We start from the raw sequence: 23,025 nt of genomic DNA on the forward strand, positions 1-23,025 counted from the left end.
GGGCAAACCATTTAACTTCCTTTTGTTTTAATTTTCTCATTTGTAAAATGAGAAGATTGGAGTAGAATATTCTTAAAAGTCTCTTCTAAAGTTTTATGATTATATAATTTGGTGTCCTTCCTTTGATTACAAACCTTAAATGGCTTAATATCTACAAGATAAAGTTCAACTCTCCATCTTGACATTTAAGACTCTAAAATCTTATAATTTTTTACAGATTCCAAATATATACTCTCATTAGAGTTATTTAAGCCTCTATACTAAACTTCCAACATGTTGTAGAGAGCTGGGCCTGAAGTCAAGAAGATCTGAATTCAATTTTTTTAAGAAGACATGCTATTTAACATACACTGAATTCAAATTTGGTCTCATTCTCTAACTATATGATCCTAGGCAAGTCACTTAATCTCTGTTTGCCTCATTTTCTTCACCTGTAAAATGGGGATAAAAGCATCTACTCTGTAGGATTGCTGTGAGAATCAAATGAGAAAAATATTTGTAAAGCATTTAGCATGGCGATTGGCTCACAGTTGGCATTTTAGAAATGCTTTCTTTTCTTTTCCTTTCTTTTCATACGTCTCAACAGACCTGGAACATCCTTTCCTCTTTGGCACACCCTTTCCTCTTTCCCTGACTTCTCTCTATTCAAATACTACTTCAAAGCCTAGATCAAGTCCCTCTTTTATAAACTATTGTGTTATATTTTAAGGAGCTTTGATAAAATAGATTAGTAATATATTAGAACTGTGGTATAATAAAATTTCATCAAGAAAGGATTTTTTTTGCTTATTTTGTATTTTAGTTTTTGAAGTCAAATACTGGCTTCAAAGGTCAGGTCAAGCCCCTCTTTTACAAAGCACCTTTTTATATTTTGAAGAGCTTTAATTAAATAAATTGCTAATATATTAGACCTGTGATGTAATGTTTCATCAAGAAGGAATTTTTGTTTGTTGTTGTTGACCTTGTTTTTAACAAGGCAATTGGGTATTAAGTGACTTGCTCAGGGTCACACAACTAGTAAGTGTCTGAGGTTAGATTTGAGCTCATGTTCTCCTGATTCCAGGGCTGGTGCTCTCTTTCTTGGTGCCCCTTGAGAAGAGAAGTTTTAAAATAACATCCTGCAACATGGAGTAATAAAGAACAAACCATATTAAGGGCCAGAAAACCTGAAAATTTACATTAAACATGGTATTGGGGTGGCTAGGTGGTACAGTGGATAGGGCACCAGCCCTGGAGTCAGGAGTACCTGAGTTCAAATCCAGCCTCAGACACTTAATAATTGCCTAGCTGTGTGACCTTGGGCAAGTCACTTAACCCCATTGCCTAAAATAAAAAAAAGTAAAAAAAAAAAGATGGTTATTGGTTTCAAAGCCCTGAATTGGTCAAACACTGCCTATGTTACATAATAATAATAATAATAATAATAATAATAATAATAATAATAATAATAATTTGGGGGGTTTGTTGTGTCAATTGTGTCAGAATCTCTGTGACCTCATGTGGGATTTTTTTTGACAAGAATACTGGAGTATTTTTCCATTTACTTCTCTCATTTTTCAGATGAGGAAATTGAGGCAAATGGGGATAAGTGACTTGCCTAGGGTCCCACAGCTGTTAAGTGTCTGAGATCATACTTGAATTCAGGTCCTCCTGATTCTACTCTATCCACTGTCTTCCAGTTGCCATACTACTACTACTACTACTACTAATAGTAGTAATAATATCTAACATTTATATGTATATGCTATCTCTGATCCTTTCAATAACTCTTTGAGGTAGGTTCTAGTGTGATCCTTATTTTATAGATAAGAAAACTGAGACTGAGAAAAGCTAGGTGACTTATTCAAGACTTTTGATTCCAAATTCATCAATCAGTTTACCTTATCACCTAGCTGGTGAAGACATTAATTTCCTCCACCTTTCTGCTTTAGGTTCTCTTTCTATAGACAGGTAAATTTTCTCTTTGTTCAAATGACTCCATGTCTGACATATCTGTCAAGTGTCTCTAGCCACCCATTCAATATAAACCTTGAACTGTTCTGTGAATAAATGTTAGGGAGTATGACCAATGTATCAGATTAAACATTTGAACCCTTGTCTCCATATAGGCATATTTAGCTTATAATTTTACACACACATGCATGATAATGTAGGAAATACACACAAGAAAATGATTTTACATATTCTACTCAATCTAGTGTCACTAAGTTAAATGATAGCAATAATAGCTCAGAACCTGTAATTCTTCCAGATGGAATATATTAAGTGTAACATGACAGGTTTTCTTCCTCTTTTAGAATTATAAAGAATGTGAAACTCTGAAATAGCCACATCTATAGTTTTCCTAATTTCAGGATTTCCAGCTAATTTTGAATGATTCAATTTTACCCATCTCATTTATGTTCATTTTAAAGTAATTTTCTTATCTGAGATCATTTCATTTCCAGATTAGTTGCCCTCAATGTCAATGTAAGTCCCATTATGATTAATTTATCTATTCATCTAGTAATGAGTTACATGTGGGCATAAAGAGAAGCATATACCCTGGGGAAAAATTTTAATTACAGTGATAATAATAGTATTCTGTACCTACATTCTATTTATGGTGATTTACTTTTTTTTTTTAAAAGTGCATTTCATGTATGATTGATCTCTCTAAATATATTTCAACCTACTGAGTCAAAGGTATGCTCTTCTTAAGTGTTCTTCAGAATTGGGATATTTCAAAGTTTAATAACTATGTGAACTTAAAGTTAAAAAAATAAGAAAAATGTAATTATGCTTGTGTTTCACTGGAACCTTTTAAAGTGTGTCCCTTGGATGAGAAATCATGCCCTGAATGTCTTTAAGAGCCATGAAAGACAAGAATAACAGGATAACAGTCTGGGGAAAAAAATACAGAAAATAAAGGCCTGCTGCCTAAATACAAGGAGGCAAGGGGGGGGGGGGTTTCAAAGTCTTGTTCTCAGTAAAAAAGTCTTGTCAGAAGGTAAGATTTGTCTCTCACAATTTTAATTTTTCAGAGATTCTGTAGAAACACCTCTTGAAATCATAAGAGATTCAGATAGTTGACAAAAGGTACTTATTTCCTTCCTCAAGTCAGATCAACTGCTTGAAGTCTAGAAGTAAGGACATGGACCTCCATAAGGGCATTGTTACAATGTAAGAGGTTTCTCTTTACATCAGGGAAAAGTCTGTCATATTTAATGCCAGGAAGATAGAATTGAAATCTAAACCTGATTCCTCATCATGAATGAAGGATTAAAATGAGAGAACATGGTTTAATGGGAAAAATCACTGGACTAGAGATCAAGACATTTGGGTCATAGTGTAAGATCTACAAACTAGTTATTTGAAATTGCACATATACTAAATCTATCTGAGTCACTCTTTCTTCATTTGTAAAATGAAAGGAATAAACTAGACAAATTCTATAGTCTCCTTCCAATTCCATGATTCCAAGTTTGTTTGTTTTTTTAGTAGATGGTATTTTTATATGAAGGGAAAAGTTCACTCAATGTGTGATATTGGGGTGGGGAAGGAATACTACAGTATTTGACAGTATTGATTACCTAATGAAGCATGTTTGTTCTATCTTTCAGAGAAATGTACAGATTAAAAAAAGTTGACTTACCTCAACCATTCCTATTTTTCCATCATCATTCTGCCCATATTGATCCACAAAAGTTTTCATTTCAGGTGACAAATCCTAAAAATGGTCAAAAAGGATCAATTATTTATTAGAAATTCACAACTACTTTTTGCTTTAAGGTTCATGATTTGGCACAAAAATACCTAAACTTAACAATGTTTAGTATATGGCTTATTAAATATACTCTTGGAAGTGGAAGACTCTGCGTTGATGTAGAATTGTTACAGATTTCAAAGGTAATATGGGAAAGCAGTGTAGTATAATTGAAATAGGACTGGCCTTGGACTCAGGAATAGTTGGGTTATAATCAAAAGTAATTTCAAAGTGTAATTAGGTAAATTCATTTAACCTCAGAACTGGAGGCAACTTTCTCAAATAGTGATTTACAGATGAGTTGGCAATATGCACTAGTATAAAGAATTCCTCAAGCTGATAAAATCAAAAGCCCAAATAAACCAACAAAAAAGGTTAGAGTTGATTACCAGTTTCAAATGTTTCTCAGATTTCTCTACCATTCTTATTATTGAGAATTTAGAAATATTGATTCCAACACTAGATGATATTTTATATAGCACTTTAAGTTTTACTTTTCAAATACTATATTTGAGCTTCACAATATCCCTACAGGCATGTATGTAATCTGAATTGAATGACTTGTCCATGGTTACACAACTAATAATTGCCAGAGGTGAGAATTGAATTCATGATACTACTGGTTTCAAGGCCAATATTCTTTCCACCACCAATATAAACAAGTAATTTAGTTAGAAACAATGTTGTTTCAAAAACCATTATGTTTGAAATCAGAAATTTTGAATCCTGTCTGCTGTTTGTTACCTGTGTAACCTGGATAGGTCACTTAATCTCTTTGGGCCTTAGTCTTTCTACCCCTAAAATTAAGAGTTTGGACGAGATGATGTTGAAGACATCTGTTAGATTTAATTTCTATGATTTTATATTGCTTAGTCTTCTATGAGTATATTTACCTTTAACTCCACTATATAATCTTGTGGCTTCTTTATTATATATAAAATGTTAACTTATTTAAAATGTTGATATCATTAATAATTTTTTTAACTAGGAGAAATTAAAAAAAGTTGGAAGATGAAAGAAAATCCCAAGGTAGGTAGCAATGTTTGTAGCAAGAAAGAGCCATAAAGATAAATTATTTATTTTTATATAAGAGGAATATGTGCCTGAACCAAAAAATACTTAAACTCATCTGTTGGGATCTGGGGCACCTTTTTTCAACTCACTAATAACATTTAGCTCTCAGAGTTTTGCCTAGCAACATCAACTTTAAGAAGTGTGTTCTAATGTTCACTTGTTTTCAGTTTATCTCACTACAAAACTCCCTATTTTATGTATGTTAATAGATAGGAGCATAGAGCAGGGCTAGATATGGAGTCAGAGGATCTGAGTTTAAATCTTGATTCTTCCACTTCCTCCATATGTGATCTTGGACAAATTACCTGAACCTCAGTTTCCTTATCTCTAAAATGAGGGGAGTTTAAGTAGTTGATCTCTAAAAGTCTCTAAATTTAAATCTGTAATTCTATCAATTGGTTTAGGAATAATAAAACCTATTTGTTTGCCCATACTTTAGTTTGGTCTTTTCATCTGTACCTTATATTATGTCAACTCTCCAGTATTTAAATTACTCACAGCCTTCTAATAGTCTGAAATAGGCTAGAAAGTAAGAAGACTTTGTCAGCATAGTTCTATAAGATGGCCCACTTATGTGGTTAGCTAGGGCCAAATAAACCTTGTTTCCCTAACTGAAACCCATTTTAAATAGGCCACCATGTACTAATATCTTACTCTGTGGCCTTGGAAAAATCAATTAGTCCTGTTTTCTAATAAATGAGATGAATGTGGTATGACTTACCTTTTACTCAGATTGATGGGGAAACCAATAAGTTAATATAATTTTAAAAGTTCTATATTGAGGTTAATTATTATTATTGAGTTGATAATATCACAAAGTCCATTTTGATTCAGCGTATATCTCTTTCAATAGAAGTGAGGTAACAAAAGAATTTGAAACCAAATACATTATTTCAGTTTTATAGATTACCAATAGAAACAATTTGCAATTATTTAAATTTACATGAAAGAAAAAATGTCAAAAAATAAATGAGAGAGCTTGCAAAGTAGGTATGCTGGCAATATAGAACTCTTAATTTTTGATAGAATCTAATTTGCAAATTTAATTTCCCCAGAGCAATAGCTGCTAAATTAGCATTTGGGAAAACAGAATTAGGAACTAATGATTTTTAGTAACAGATTTGTAATTAAGAATGTGAACTCATTGGACAAGGATTACAGCCAAATAAATGTTTAACAGAGTGTATAGAACAGGGCAATAATACACTGAAAATGTATCATAACTTAATCATAAATTCTATTAAAACTGGTTACTTAAGTTTTTTGGCATGAAATACTAAACAAAACATTCACTTAGCTTTTATATTTGACTTTTAACCATTTTTAATACAAATAAAACACCTAAGAGTTCATGAGTATTATGAGAAACCTATTTTCAAACTTAATGACCTTTTATATCCTAAAGTAGGATTGATATAGGATTCATGTTTTTAAGCTGAATCTTTCATTCTTTCCATTCTGGAAAAAGACACAAAATTTTAAAAAAGCAGAATCCAAATATGTCAAATAGACCTCTTATGAATGTAAACTTTAGATTCAGGAAAATTATTTAGATTTGAAATCTCCAAAAATGTATAGCCATTATCCAGAAAAAAGTTTGGGAATCAAGATATCTGACAATTTGAAATGATCCCTTAGAATTCTCAAGTTTATTATTATGGAATTAATTACTTCAATAGAATCTTCTAGAAATACAGTCATGATAAAAGAGAAAAAAAATAAGCACTAACCACTTGCAAAATATAACATACTATACATGAACAACTTATAAAAAGATATAAATGTTATAGTGGGAGGAAAGCAAGAATAATTTGCAATTTTTATAGTACTTGGTGAATATTTAAATTTCCAGGAGGCATAATGAGCTGTAAAATATTGTTGGTTTTTAGAAAAGTTGTTTCTTTAAAAAATTTCATATTTATTTATATGCATATTTAAGAACATCAATCTTTTGCATAATTGACTCAAATATTGTCATTATTAGATGTTATGGAAAAACAACTTTAACAACAGGTTAACTACTTTATTTTTAAAAATAAGAACAGAATAATTTTCATTCCCATATGCCAAAAATATACTGGGTTGCAATGGAAGCATTTTGATGAATTTATTCACACAATGATTCATTAGTTTTTTCTTTTTCTTTTTTATTGACAAGATGATAAAGGTGTAAAAGAGAAAAAATGTATTATCTTCAAGAGTTTTGAGTAACATTATATCTGGATAACATAGTCTTTATATTATTTGGTTTCAAACACAGTTGATTAATGACTTCCACAATCATCATTTTATGGTGAAGATTCCACAAGACTGATATAAAGTAATAAATGTCATAATGTAAATTTTTGTCATAAATTTAGAGTTAAGAAGTGGGGATTACAGATTAAAAACCATGTTGACATCAGAAAGGGTCATTCACATATAAATTTAAATTAATTATCCCAAATAGCTTTTCCTACTGAAGTACAGCCTTATATAAATCCCAACATTAATGAAATGTATAACCCATTTTATCTTTACGTAACTACCTCCTCTATGTTTCTTTACACGAGAGGGCACATTCTAGTTGGTTTCTGATTGTGTCCCCCTCTCTCCCTTCAAGTGTTGTCTAGTTAACAGAAATAATTGTTCATTTATTTAATAACATCTTTAAACATGAGCATTCACTGGTGATTTTTTAAATGCTATTATTGATACTAACAAAGTGCGACTTTCTGATTCTTATATCCACTTCATTTATCACTTTAAGTTTTGCATCACTCATTTACAAAAAGATATGAAGATTTTTTTCAAACTAAATTTTATTCACTATTGGTATGCATATTGCTTACATTTTCCTCCTGACATGGTCGAGGACCATTCATCCTTTCTCCGTTGAACACGAAAAACAATGCCAATTGCCAAATAGAAAACCTGCAGATCTGTTTCTTGACCACCAAGGGGCAGAAACAGATTTCTGCCCCCTTCACTTTCCATTAAGAAAGCAGAGTTAGATCAGCTCAGCCAGCAAACTGTTAGAGGTACTGATATGCAAGAGTGTCAGAGACCATCTGCTTTTTTTTTTTTTTATCCCATTTAGGTTTTTATATCATGAGTTCAAACTATATAACTTTAAAACTCCTACATTTCAACTAGTAGCTTTTAACCTTTTATGAAATGACTTTTTAAAAAAAGATATTTAGGAAATATCCTGCTTTCAAATAGTGAAGAAACCTTTGAAACAAAATCTACTGCCACTCGTCTTTCACGAAAACGTGCAGATGCAGTTTTTTTTGCCCCCCCCCCCCCCATGGAGGAGAAAATGAAAATGTCACGGACAAAAAGGAAAACTACATTACAAAAACTACCCCCAGATTTTAAAGAACCGAACCTACCAATCCAGCCTTCTTTCGCGCTTGCTGCAGCTCCTGGATCAAATTCTGTAACTCCTTACCTTCCAGGTAACCACTTCCTGCAAACAAGAAAGACATTTTACTGGTACTCCTGAGTTCTCCCTTTAACTCTTGGGCTAATTTTGAGTGTGTGAGTGAGCGTGGGAGATGGGGTATGCGGGCGTGTGCTGGACAGAAAGAACAATTTCAATCCCTACATTTACAAGCAACGGAGATATCAGGGCACAATTATAGCTTTTAAGGTAGTTAAGGATAAGCAGAGTATTTCTCAGGCTTAAGAGAGAAGGTATTTAAACTTTAATCCACATAAGGGGGGGGGGGATGGTTTGTGTGGCTGAGTGAAACCACAGTGCTCGCCGAGAGCATAGAAACCCCCTTTCCCAAGATAAAGGATCTCTCCAGAGCAGATTCTCCCTCATCATCTTTCACCCTCTCCCCAGCAGAGATCTTGTGTAGACAAAAGTTTTACAAATCACGTAAAAAAACAAAACCCCAAACCAACAAATCCATACACTCCTCAAACAAAAACAATACAAACTTTTGGGTTGTTTGTACAACCAGTATTGGTGGTGGTGGAGTTAAAGAAAAGACAATTGCACATCAAGGGGGCGGGGAAGCAAGTTAAGACAATGAAAAACTAACAGAAAAAGATAGTCACCATCAACGTCGAAATGGAGCCAGATCTCGAAAAACTGTGAGGCTGTGATCAGAGATGCTTGAAGGTGGGACTCTGCCATTGTATCTGTGATCTCTGTTTGTGCCAGTGTGTTTGTGTGTGGTAAGTGTGTATGAGAGATGGACTGTGTCTCTGTGTGTGGGTGCGTGTGCGTGTGGGTATGTATTTGTGTAGGAATGTGAGTGAAAGAGCAAACTGCTCTAAGAGATCCCGATTCTGGAACTGCTGGGCGCTGTCCACGGTACTGTTCTCAAATCCGTCTGTCGGTGATCCAGATTCTCTCCAGCACTCTCTCAGTTTAGGGCTCTCTGAATTTATCAGGACAGCCTCAAGCCCAGCCACGCCTCCTCTTGCCTTCTATCCATCCCTTTCCCCTCCTGTCCCCGCCTCTTGTTCCCTCCAGTCTTTCTCCTCCCCTCCAGTTTACTTCCTTTTCTTCTTGTAGAAGCAAAGCTGCCTGCTTGGTGTGGCAAGAATCATCAGGTGGTGGGAGAGACTGCTTGAAGGTTGGACGTAGAGAACTTGGGTTTTCTTCTTTAGTTTCCTCTGTCGAAAATCCACGGTTAAAGTTCACTAAGGCATACAAATAAAAGTACTCGATTTATTTATTTATATATATTTATTTTTTAAAAGGAAGCTTATCAGGAGCTTCATTTGTGGTGGTGATGGTGATTCTTTGGTCTAGATCAGTGATGGCAATGTTTTAGCAAACTCTCCAGCACTTGTCATGGTATCTAGCACAGAGTAGATGCTTAATAAATGTTTATTGACAAGATGGAAGCCCCATCTTGAACTTTTTTTCTTAGAGGGTTATGTCACTGAGAGCTTAAATGATTAACCCATAACAATACAACTAATATGTTGAAGATATTAGATTTGAACCTAGGTCTTCCTTATTCTAAGACTGGCATATTCACTGATTAAGAATACAAATATATATATGTATATATATACATAAATATATATATATATAAATCATAACTATCTACTAATATTGAATAATGATAATAAGAATTATTACTAAAACTTATTCACATTCCAAACAGAAAAGGTGAAACTAGTCAATCATCATCATAAATAATAAATATGCACTGTTAGGAATGACTTACATTTCAGTAGCATTATAAAAAAATTGTGAGATATTATTACATCTTCATTTGGCAAATGAGAGAATAGACTCAAAGAATGTAAATGACTAGTTCAGAATAACATAGCTAATATGAATGAAGATTGCAAACCCAGGTCCATTGATTCCAAGCCTAGAGCTATTTTCCACCACATAATTCTGTATGATTTGAATATCAGTTAATTTGAGGGGTTGTTTAATGGCCTTTTCTTTTTGTCTGAACTACTGATCACTGAACTCTAGGTCAAGAAGATTTTAGTTCAAGAATTGTTTCATAAATTTACTATTTGTGTGCCTCTGGATAAATCATTTCTAGAACCCTTCCTTCACAGGGTTGCTGTGAGGATCAAATGGGATAATATAACCTTATAAATCATAGGTACCATATCAATGTCAATCATTATTATTATTATTATTATTATCATCAGTGGAATTTTTATGACTTCATACTTTCTTCATTGGGGATACCTTGATAGATTCTATAAGCTCTTTCACAATATAGCATCAGTTTCCTGCAAAATTAGTGAATCAAAAACCATTCCTTAAAACATTGATTATGTACCAGGCCATGTGCTGTTTTATGATAAAAAACAAAAATAGAATAGTCCCTGCCTTCAAAAGAAATAAGAAAGCACATGAATGAAAACTGGTATGTGGGTTAGGTATGGTTTGGAAGTGGTATGGTAACTTAGAACTGAGTAAAATACAATGAAAGCTCATTTATCAGAACCTAGGTTTTAGGGGCTAAGTTCAGGTTGCAGTAGGAGGAGGAGGAGGATGGCTAGTATGCTGATGATATTGTCTGGAAATGGCTAAGAAGTATCATGATGGATTCTGCAAAGTTACCTTATATGTTACCTTTTTACTGTTCTAGTCTAGATAGATGTTTGCAGGTTTACCTCAACTTTTCTGCCCTTTTATTATTTACTTCTCATAATTACAATATCTGTTTCCCAGTCTTCATCTTCTAAAATTTAACCCATCTTTCTTGAACAAGTTTAAAAGCATTTTTAAAATGTAAAACATGTCTATCTACATGGTTTTCCCTAACACTGTTCCCAAGACCCCAATTTTTTAGGGGTTTTTTTGCAAGGCAAATGGGATTAAGTGGCTTGCCCAAGGCCACACAGCTAGGTCATTATTAAGTGTTTGGGACTAGATTTGAACCCAGGTAATCCTGACTCCAGGGCCAGTGCTTTATCTACTGTGCTACCTAGCTTCCCCCCAATTTTTTTCTTGATCAGAGTTATCACAGTACATTGTATGTGCTTGTTATTTTCCTAAAATTCAAATTTTCCTAAAATTCCATTTTTTAATATATCTACTGATATTTTAATCTTAATTCTTTTGCTAGATTTACTAGATTTTACTAAAATATCTGCTGATATTTTCATCTTAATTCCTTTACTAGACTGAAAATTCCTTGGAGGTGGAAATTATGTCTTATTTTTTGTCTCCCTTGGTGCCAAAATAATGCATTGAATAGAATAGTTAAATAGTTATTGCATTGACAGATACTTGGTTATTGAAGATAAAAATGGAGTTATATTTGGAAAATTCCATTAATAAGAAAATAACCCAAGGGATGATTAAGGAAACTTTATGTTTCCAATAGGTAAATTCTTAGAAAGCAAATTGTTACTTAAAAATTATAAATGAAATATTCACTTCTATGATACTTTCTGTTAGTGTTTCCTTTGACAGTAGGAGGTCAACTAATTATTGTTTTCAATTACTTTTTGTGACAATATCTAATTACAATGAGACAAAGTATGGTGTAGGTACAAATGAAGTATCAAATCTTGTCAATACTGATTTGTTATTAAGTCCCTAACACCTATCATTTTTTTAAGTAGAAGTGCTAGAATACCTCAATAACTTTTCCTAGGAAATATGACCAAACCTGGTTGGTAACACTGAAAGTTATTTTTTAATTAGGTCTCCTTTTACTTTGCAATATTGCAATGATTTTCTAACTCCATTCTCTTTACCTTCAATTCAAGGCTACACAAACAACAGCCAGAATAATGTACCTAAATCAATAATATAAAGCTGTCACTCCATCGCTTAAAGCCTTCAGGAGTTCTCTAGTATCTACTAAAAAGAAGTTCAAATCTTTAGCTAGGAATTCAAGATCCTATATCTTCAACTTCTCCCCTATCTCAATGACACATATATTTACATAAATACACAAACATATATATATATATATATATATTTAAGATATATATATATATATGCATATATATCCAAAAGTTCATCCAAGTTAATTCTTGCTCCATAACATGCTCCATGCATCTTCTGAGTTTTATTTCTGTTGCTCATACTAACAATAAGACATTTCTCTCCTCATCATGACTTGTGAAATCCTAAATGCCACTTTGAAAAAGCTTTTCTTGCTTCCTAAAGTTTTTTGTGATCTCTTTCTTCTTGAAACTATCCTCTCCCTTCTTTGATAATTCAATGATAATTTAAATAATAGGTACTTGTGTACTTATTTATCCTCAGTATTAGACTGGAGCTCTTTTTTTGCAGGGAGTATATATACTATTCATTTGTTAATTCCTAATAGTATCAAACACAGTTCCTTGAAATTATAATGTTCAATGATTATTTATTGAATGAAAACTGAAAATGAGAAAACTAATTTGTATGAATGCAAAAAGTTAACAAAAATCATTGCTCCTTGTTTCAATATGCATACTGCACTCTAAATTCTATGAAGATTAAGCATTCTGATTTAGAAAGAACCCTTGTTAGTTTTCTTGACCCTTTCATACCCATAGTTATTGAGGTCAGGTTTAGATTGATATTTTGAAAGATTTTTATATAATTTCCATGGATGCTGCCTTCCATAGTGCAGTCTAAAACTTTCCTACAACTTTTCATTCTGTGCTATTTTTGTCCATATATTTCCACAAAATAACCACAGAAGAATTTGAAATGCTTTGGAGGCCTCCAAGTTGAGATCTCTATTAAGTAGGTAGTTGGAGATGCAGATTAGAATTCAAGAGAAAGATATAGGCTAGATATGCAACTAGGTGAGCCATTTGTGTAGAAATGATTATTGAATGCAATAGACCTGATGGTTGATGAGAGGTAGAGAAGGGCCCTCTTTTAGAGGGTCAAAAAGAAAATATCTTGAGGTACATTCATATGTGGGGATACCATATATATGATGAGCTGTAAAATAGATTGAGAATAATTGGTTTGCCAGGAAGGAAGAGAAATCTTTCAAAGTGCCATGAAAACCAAGGAGGAGAGAGTACACAGGAGGAGGTGCTTTACAGTAGAAGATGCTGCAATGAAGTCAGAAATAGGAGATGAAAGATAATTGGATTTAGCAATATTGAGATCATTGTTGAGCTTAAAACAGTTTCAGTCAAGTATAAGGGGTGCATTTAGAAGCCTAGATTCAAGAGATTTGAAACGTGAGTGGTATAAAGTGGAAGCAAGTAGTGTAAATATTTTTTCCCTAGAAGTTTGGCTAGCTTAATTGTTTGAAGGGATGGTAAATTTTTTTTTTTTAAAAAGCAACAGAGATGTAAGAATGTTTGTAGCAGTTAAGGAGGAATCAATGAATAAAGTGATAATGAAAATTAAAGTGGGAGGAGGGATGATTGAAGGAGCAAGTTCCTAAATGCTATAACATCAAGCAAATACACAGAGGAGTGGGTATTACCAAACAAATAGGAGGACTAAAGCTTCTATGGAAAAGTATGAAGGGGTAGGTAGAGAGCAGCACCAGAAGGTAACTTTTTCCTAAGAAGTCTATACCTTGAATCACAAGGCACATTTATACAGCAGTAAGTTTGCTAACCATAGACCATTAAATTTTCATACCCTTCCCAGTCAAAAAAGTAGATTGGAATGGGTCCCGCATCTGTGATTTCATTGGTAAAGGAAGCCCTCAGGTAAAGAAACTCCTTTGACCAGTACAAATTGGCACCATCTTTGTGGTTTTTGAAGAGTTGCCTAGAGTCCTGAAAAGTTAAGTGGTCTATTCTGGGTCACACAATATGTGTTAATGGCAGGACTTGAACCCTGGTCTTGACTTTTAAACTGGCTCTCCACCATGTCTTACTGCTTTTCTTGAAGCCTAAGTTATAGAGGCCTTTAGCCTGCTCTGGGGGTCAAGTAGAGGAAGAGTCAGAGACAAGGATCATAGGTTCACTGGAAAAAAGAGCTTGGTCTGTGGTCTTGCTCATTATAGAGAACAAAGTAATGATTAATTTACTTACCTTTCAAATATGAAATTGACATATATATATATATATATATGCCCTGAAGAAAACCCCAAAATAAATAGATGAGGGTGTCTAGTTCTGTTCTAGGCTAAATGCCTGGGTAAAGAGTGGTAGGGAGGATGGAAAGATTAAATAATAGCTAGAATGTGTAGTATTTATATGATCCTTTTAGGTTTCTAAAGTGCTTTACATACATTTTCTCATTTGATCCTCATAAAAACTTTGTGAAGTAGGAACTATTGTAACACTATTGTACAGGTAAAGAAACTTAGGCTGACATTAAATAACTGCCCACTTATTTAAGTGTCTGAGGCAGGAGTGAATCTAGGCTTTCCTCCACAAGCTACATGCACCCTGTACAGTCTGAGGACCAATTAATATCCCTTTCTTTTTTGGGAAATTAGTCAATAACTTCATTAACTTTTTTTTTCAAGGCAATGGGGTTAAGTGATTTACCCAAGGTCACACAACTAGGCAATTATTAAGTGTTTGAGGCTGGATTTGCACTCAGGTCCTCCTGACTCCAGGGCCAGTGCTCTATCCGTTGTGCCATCTAGCTGCTCCCATCCATTTACTTTTAAAGGTAAGGTTTTTATTGCTGTCTTTTGTTTTTTTTTTACATAGTTTAAATTTTCTCTCATATACTTCCCATTTCCCATCTCAGAGAACCATTCCATATAATAATTTGTGAATTGATTCTGAGGAGTTTCCATCTTTCAATCTCCTATTCAGTCTAGAGTAGTTGGCAGTACAAGGAAAGGTAAAATATTTCCTTCTCCAATTCATTTCTTCAAGAAGCTGGTGGTATGGAAAAACTCTGAGGTATTTTCCTATAACAGACTAGAGATCAGGAAACAGATCAACTCTGCCTTGAGATGAGGTGTTTTTTTTCAGCTATCCTGACTTCTCAGTTCTGAGGCATTGCATAAGCTACTCTACTGTTTCAAATCAGAGACTGTTCAGTGAGATCCTCAACTCTGTCTTATGATGAAAAACCTGTATCAACATTTCTGCCAGCTAAACCAGTACTAGGCAACATATATATTTCTCTTCATAGTCACTCAACAAGTCTAGGAATGTAGGTTTTCCTCACTTTAGTGATAGGTAAATTAGAAATGGGACATTAGGACGATCTTTATCCTGAGTATCTTTTTCTGTGAAGCTAATTTTTTCAGTGTTCTCCCACAACTGTTCTTGTTTCTGCTCCTTTTTAATTAGTACAATTGTCTCCATTTGAAAGGGGCATCACCAGATGCAAAGGGAGGTTCATTTTGTCAGTGAGAATATAGACCAAATCATTTTGATGTAGTTGTCTGACATCATTCAAAATTGATAATGAATACTTCTGTTTAATGGCAAAAGGGCTAAGCCTCTAGGAGACCAAAAGAAATTATCCAGTTCACAAGATTAGAATGTAGTGTGAAGAAAGCCAAAGTTGTGGTTTCTCTGTCTGTACAGGTCCATTAGCTTATGCCAGAAAATAGCTTCATGATTACTAATGACTTCCCATATATGTCAGTCATTTTACAAATAGGTGCCTTTGGTTATCAGAGAGTATAAAATTATTTACCTTACTAGAAAAACAAACAATTCTATTAAACCAGTAACATCATCTTTAGACATCTAGGATAACATACATTCCATTCAAGATGAATACCACCCCCAAGAGAGAGCCAAATGATTATGGAATAAGAGAACAGATTTAAAGCTGTTCTAATTTCCTCATTTTACAGATAAGCAAATTGAGGTTAAGCGACTTGTCTAAGATTCTTCTGGTAGTCAGCCTCATAGGTTGGATTTGAACATGGGGAACTCTGAGTGTAGTCAATGCTTTTTCCACTGCTATAAAACTAAAAATGTCTAGCCTAATGAAGTTCTAGAATAAGTGTAGGTATCACATCAGTGAAGAAAATGAAGATCTCTGGTTTGTAAGAACTACTGAAAAAAACATGCATTTCTAAATTTCCAATAACATTTTTTGATGGAATGATCTATTATAACTGACCCTAGCAAAAATATCATCATCATCAACAGCAATAATAATAACAAGAAGTAATAGGTGACATTTGGATAGAAATTTATTTAGAACAACTCTGTCGGGGTAGGTATTTATGGGTATCTTGCTTTTATTTTCAGTTGAGGAAACAGTCACAACTGTTGCTAGTGACTATTGGAGGTAAGACCTTCAAGTATAGCATTTTTATCTACTACTCAGTCCTATTTATACTGTATGAAAATTTACTCTTACATACTAGAGAATTGTTGATATGAAGTATATTTTATTAAAATTTTTTTAAGTGATACTGGTTTTTCTGCCCTCTGGTAAATTTCTTCAGTGTGATATTTAAATTAAATCACTCTATCAATAAGTTTGTTCTGGATCATTCTTAGAACATGTCTTATTTTATGAGGCCAGTAAAAATGTGCATACTTTGAACATACTATGAAAATATATTCATGTGTAAATGTTGCAGCTTTAGGAAAAATTCTATTTCTTAGCCTAGAGCATTGGTCTTAAATTTTAATGATCTGAATCAATATCCTAGATTTTCCACTAAGCATGTGATTTTGGCCAGGTCACTTTGAGTTTCTGTACCTATTTTCTTCTCCATAAAATGGAGATACAATTATTTTTAAGACTTTCTTTGTAGGATTGTTTTAAAATATACAAATATTATTTAAATTTTTATAGCAATCGTATTTTGTGTACTAGTCATTCATATTTACCTCCTTTAGGGCATATTTTCAGATATAAAAGAGCTAGGAATATAGAAAAAAGATTTTTCCATAAGATTGTCATTTCTAAAATCAGCCCTAGAATCCTAGCATTTGTATGAATAACGTTAAGGTGATTAGGTTTCCAATGTCATAAAAAAAACAAGACATTTATATGCAAAAAAATAAAAATACACTGGAGTAACTAAAACCTCATTTCTTATTTTCTTGTTACTCAATTATCAAATTTCCATGTCTATTTAAGTTACCATGTTTCCACTCTCTATGCTAAGTAAAAAGCTGGAGGGAAACTTCCTGGGTTCAATGAACACCTAGCGACCATTCAGAAAAGAAAACTCTGAGAGAAGTTTTTTTGCTTCTAGAGAAAGTAATGACCTAGCCTATCTCGAGTGCATTAATCCTTCATCAATAGTGGAGTGTTTAAGCAGGTACACTGATTCTGCCACAGGGAGACTATTTACATGCTTGCAACACTGTACCATTTAGTTATGAAGATTTTAGTGCTGATACACAATCATTAAGGATTTGTTATTTGAATTGTTTTTCCATTTGTAAGAAGTGTGTACAAATTTATCCATCTGCACCTCGAACACTGGTCATATGCAATATTTTAAGATAGGGAACAGACAAGTAGGATTGGATCCACAGAGTGGAGTTGAGTGGAATGAGCTTTGGACTTGAAAGCAGAAGATCTACATTAAAGGTTTAGAATATTAAACTTATTAGGGGCGGCTAGGTGGTGTAGTGGATAAAGCATCGGCCTTGTAGTCAGGAGTACCTAGGTTCAAATCCGGTCTCAGACCCTTAATAATTACCTAGCTGTGTGGCCTTGGGCAAACCACTTAACCCCGTTTGCCTTGCAAAAACCTAAAAAAATAGAATATTAAACTTATTAGCTGTGTGACTTTGAACAAGTCCCTTGATATCTCCAAGCCTCTGTTTTCTTTTAAATTTTTAGTACTCAATTTTCAAATCAATGACTTTGAATTGGACACTCCTTCAAATGATGCAAACCATAACTCATTCATGTTATGCCCTCTCATAAATTTGCCACCTATTGTGCTGGAAGCTTCCTTATTTTCTCCTGGCATTACCAGAGCACCAGGGAAAGCTTCCTCTGACATATTCTATTTTTGCTCCATGATCAAGCATGGTCTTTCCCCACATCATCCAATTTCTTGATGGCATTTTTTATTCTTATTCTGCTATCATCATTTTGGGCTCTATATTGAGACCAGCTCACACTCACCATTGTCTTTGGTGCGGTCCTCATGTTTATTTATGTCTTCAGAAGTGATTGTGTTCCCTATCTGGCAGCACTAATTGAATGTTCATTTTTTCCCCCACCTAATAGGAATAGTAATATGTACCCTGACTATTTCAAAAGGTGAAAAGATCAAATGTGATAATATGTTCCAAGATTTAGAACCAGAAAGTATTTTAGAGGTTACATATTAAGACTCCTTCAAGTTAAAGAAGATAAAATTTATTACCAGGAAGTTTAAGGGGTTTACTTAAGGCCAAAAAGGTATTAGAAGAAGAAGGTAATAGATATTTATATAGCACCTATTAAAGCTTTGCCAGTTTTGTCTCATTTGTCCCTCAGAACAACTCTGTGAGTAGGTGCTGTTATTACTGCTATTTTACAAAGGAAATGGAGACAAATGGGTCTCTGAATATCTGAGACTGGATTTGACTCAGATCTTACTTAACTAGTCTAATTCTCTATCTACAACTCCATGTAGCTGCTGGTAAATATCAATGGTGAGATTTAACCAAGATTTTTTTGACTCCAGAGCCAGTATTCTTTTCAATGGACCATGCTGCCCTTATTTGTGTAAAAGCACTTGGAAAATTTTCTTTGATAAGGACAATCTTTTCGTTATTATCCCAATGATAATTGAAAAATATGTTTGAGGATATGTACAAACCTCTTAAAGTCAATTATTGTTGTTGTTCAGTCCTTTCAGTCCTGTCCAATTTCATTGGACAACCTCAATTGGAGTTTTCCTTGGCAAAGATACTGGACTGGTTTGTTATTTCCTTCTCCAGCTTATTTTACAAATGAGGAAATTGAGGCAAATAAGGTTAAGTGACTTGACCAGGGTCACACAACTAATACCTGAGGTCAGGGTCTTCCTGACTTGATACTCTGCTCTCTATTCACTATATCACCTTACTGCCCTAAGGCATTTATTAAGTACCTTCTAGACATTATTTTAGGTTCTAGAAATACAAAGATAAAAATCAAATAGAATTTGCCCTTCAAGGAAATATTTTTTGGGTAGTTGTGGCAGGGTAAACAATGTAAGCACAGATATATATTAAATAAATCCAAGGCAATTTGTGAGGAAAGAAGAGAGAGACTCTAGGCTTGAGAAATCAAGAGCAACCTCAGGTAGGAGTTAATTCATGACCTATGTTTTGGGGCATAGCCTGTGTTTTGGGGTACAGCCTGTGTTTTGGGGCAGAGCCAATACAAAGTTATGGAGTCAGGAGATAGAATGTCATATGTGAGGGACAGCAAGAAGGTCAATTTGTTTAGACTGCAGAATTTATAAAGGGGAATAATATCTTAGTCTTGAAAGGTCAGCTGGATGGCGTCAGATTGTGATGTGCTTCAGATTTCAAAGAGGAGTTTATATTTGCTCTTAGAGGAAATGGAGAACCACTTTTTGAATAGTGATTGACATAGACAGAGTCATACTTTAGAAATATCATTTTGGCAACTAGAACCAATAGGTTGAAGTTGTAAAGTGGCAAATTTAAGCTCAATGCTAGGAAAAACTCCTGCATAATTAGAACTGTTCAAAGTGAAATTGATTGCCAAATTATGTAGTGGATTTCCTCTTTGGAGATCTTCAGATAGAGACTTGACTGACAATCACCTGTCAAGTATGTTATCGTGAGAATTTCTTTCATGTATGGGTAGCACTACATGTCCACTTGGACTCTTACCAGCTTTCAAAATCTGCCTGTAGTTCTGTATATGGAGAGAAAAGAAGGCAGGTTGGTCATAAAATAAGAATGAAGGATCAGAAGAAAATAATCCACCCCATTGATGCTCAAGAAATCTAGGAGGTTCTCAGCAGTTTGCATATTTCACCCAATGGAGAATTTATTTTTGGACAGGGAAAAGAATCCTATTGAATGAAAGGCATGAGCAATGGCTTTCACTGTTGGAGGTGGCAGAAGCAATGAATTCATAAGTACATAGAACTGGGGCAGTCAGGTGGTGTAGTGGATAAAGCACCGGCCTTGGAGTCAGGAGTACCTGGGTTCAAATCGGTCTCAGACACTTAATAATTACTTAGCTGTGTGGCCTTGGGCAAGCTACTTAACCCCATTTGCCTTGCAAAAAAAAAAAACCTAAAAAAAGTACATAGAACTCTTGATGTTTTCAAGAATGTTGAATGAATCATGCTGGACCTTTAGTGATAGGTCTTTAATGCACTTACAATAAAGTAATGAGGGAGTAAAAGGCATGCACATAAACAGAATTATCAGAAAATAATATCTATTAAGTGTATAGAAGAGGTTAATTAGAGATTATGAGTTTGAAGGAGGGGTCTTCTCTAGATGAAGAAACCAAGTGAGACTCTTCATGGAGTCTCCTCACTCTTTCTCACCTACCTTATCTAATGCTTGCCATTTTCACTTTTGCATCATCTGCCCAGTGCATACACCTTGTCTCCGACACTGTCTCCACTTTGGTGCAATTTTACATTGCCTCAAGCCTGGATTATTCCAATAGCTTTCTGGTGGGTTTGCCTCTCTCAAGTCTGCACACACTTTAATCCACCATTCAACCATTAAGCTAACCTTTCTAAAGATCAGAACTGACCAAGTTACATCCTCCTATTCAATAAATTTTAGTGATTTCCTAACTTCTCTAGGATCACATACAAAACACTTTGACATTTAAGGGTCTTTATAAACTATCCTCCTCCTATCTTTCCAGTCTTCTAATATCTTTTTCCCCTCCACTTACTCTTTGATTCAGTGGCACTGTCTTCTTCATTTCTTAGCATCTTTCAGACTTTTTTTCTGTTTCCCTTGGCTGTATTGCTCTCTCTCTCTCTCTCTCTCTCTCTCTCTCTCTCTCTTCATCTCCACCTGCTGCATTTTCTGATTTCTGTTTTGTCTAAAATAAAATTCCATCTTCCTCAGGAAGCTTTATTCAACCAGTCTTAATTGTAGCCCTTTCTCTCTTTTGATTTTTTCCTGTTTATCTTATATTTCACTTGTTTGTACATTTTTGCTTCTTTATTGTCTCCTCTGTTAGATTGTGAACTTCTTGAGGGCAGGGACTTTCTTTTTGAATCCTGAGAGCTTGGAACAGTACCAGATAGATAGTTGGTGCTTAATAAATGTTTGTTGACTGACATACTGGAGAACATTATGTCTGAACTGGGTCTTGCATATGTAGGCTTGGTTATAGTTTACCCCTTGGAAAGACTTTTTCTTTTGTAAACATTGGTTCACTAGTTTGAGAAGCATTATTCTGCTTTTGTCCTTATTAACCCCTATTTTTTTAGGTTTTTGCAAGGCAAATGGGGTTAAATGGCTTGCCCAAGGCCACACAGCTAGGTAATTATTAAGCATCTGAGACCGGATTTGAACCCAGTTACTCCTGACTCCAAGGCTGGTCCTTTATCCACTACACCACCTATCTGCCCAACCCCTGTTTTCTTTAAGAAACATCTTTACTCACTCATATTTACCTCATAGTAATATTCTTTGAAAATTAAACAAAAGTAGTGTAATCATAATGATCATTAACATTTGTATGTCATTTCCTCCCCTCCCCAACTCACCTTAAATACTTTATCTTATTTAAGTCTCAAGATGATCCTGTGAGATAAAGGTACTATTATTTTCATTTTTAATTGATTAGAGAAGTAAGTATAAAGAGATTACAGCTGCAGGAAGATTCTCAGCACTTTGAATATTTCATCCAGCAGAAGATTTATTTGTGGACAGGGAAAAGAATCATACAGAATGAAAGGCATAGATGAGCAATGGTAAGCTCTAAAGATTGAACTGAATCCTGTACAAAGAGTTACACATCTCTTCATTATGTTAGTTGCTTCAATGGAAAGTTGGAACATTCATTCTTTGCTAAATTCTGAATCAATCAATCAATTAATTAATTAATCAATAATGGAATGAAAAAATGTTTTTAGGTTGTTATACAGTCATATTTTGCCAAGTACCAGAGAAACAACAAAAAAAGAAAGTCTGTGCCTTTAAATATTAATGTTTTTGAATTTCCATGATCATGGTTTTTTAAGAAAATATTTTGATAATTATATATTAATATAGCTGAATTCCTTTGTAATCTTATGTACCTTATTTTGTGCATTTAAAATTATTATTCTGAGAAGATATCCAGAGGCTTCATCAAATTGTCAAAGGAATCTTTGTGCTAAAGGAGAAGACACATATACAGAAGTGGTGGCCAGGAAAGGGTTTTTTATCTAGGAAGTCACTGGGAGTGGTATACTATGTCAACTAATTGACATGCTCTTTCCAGTTTTGGTTTGATTAAATTTCCTAGAGTAAGAATTGGAAAATGTGTGTGAAGTAAAGTAATGTGGATGGTAGAAGAGGAGTGTATTTATCAGGACAGAAGGTCAAAAAATGACCAAGATGAAAGAGCCATCTAGGTCAGTTTCCTCTCAAAGATATGGTCCTAGGGAAATTAAGTGATTTAACTCAAAGTCACACAGGGAGTAAACATCAGAGGTAAGATTTGAATCCAATGCTACTCTATTATAGAGTAGCAATTTTTTTAAATGAACCAAGGGAATTTAGGAATTGAGGTCAGGAAGGGGTGAGACCTCAGTTAAACATAAACTAAATTTAAAGAATTAAGCAATCATCAAATTAAATCCTGTACAGGCCCTGGTTTAGTTCCTCAGATTATGGGAATGATTACAATGCTAATTTAAGATGCCTACATTTAAGATCCCTTTCTATATCCTTGTCCTTGATCCCACATCTCTGGTGTTTAGGTCCTTCACCTA

The 23,025-nt window shown here is 34.2% G+C and overlaps 2 protein-coding genes across 4 annotated transcripts in view; one reads left to right on the forward strand and one right to left on the reverse strand.

Annotated features, from left to right (window-relative positions):
• CALB1 (calbindin 1) overlaps nt 1-9,183 on the reverse strand; it is a 40,321-nt gene extending 31,138 nt beyond the window's left edge. Inside the window, exons 1-3 of the mRNA XM_074199935.1 lie at nt 8,870-9,183; nt 8,194-8,270; nt 3,635-3,709 (exon numbers count right to left, since the gene is read on the reverse strand). Coding sequence (XP_074056036.1) covers nt 3,635-3,709; nt 8,194-8,270; nt 8,870-8,948 — 231 coding nt within the window. The 5' untranslated portion in view covers nt 8,949-9,183. The remainder of the gene's footprint in view (nt 1-3,634; nt 3,710-8,193; nt 8,271-8,869) is intronic.
• Nucleotides 1-23,025, forward strand: part of DECR1 (2,4-dienoyl-CoA reductase 1) — a 275,997-nt gene that overhangs the window by 85,121 nt on the left and 167,851 nt on the right. The window lies entirely within an intron of this gene.

The sequence above is a fragment of the Macrotis lagotis genome, chromosome X (genome assembly GCF_037893015.1).
Source record: "Macrotis lagotis isolate mMagLag1 chromosome X, bilby.v1.9.chrom.fasta, whole genome shotgun sequence".
Classification (NCBI taxonomy): Eukaryota; Metazoa; Chordata; class Mammalia; order Peramelemorphia; family Peramelidae; genus Macrotis; species Macrotis lagotis.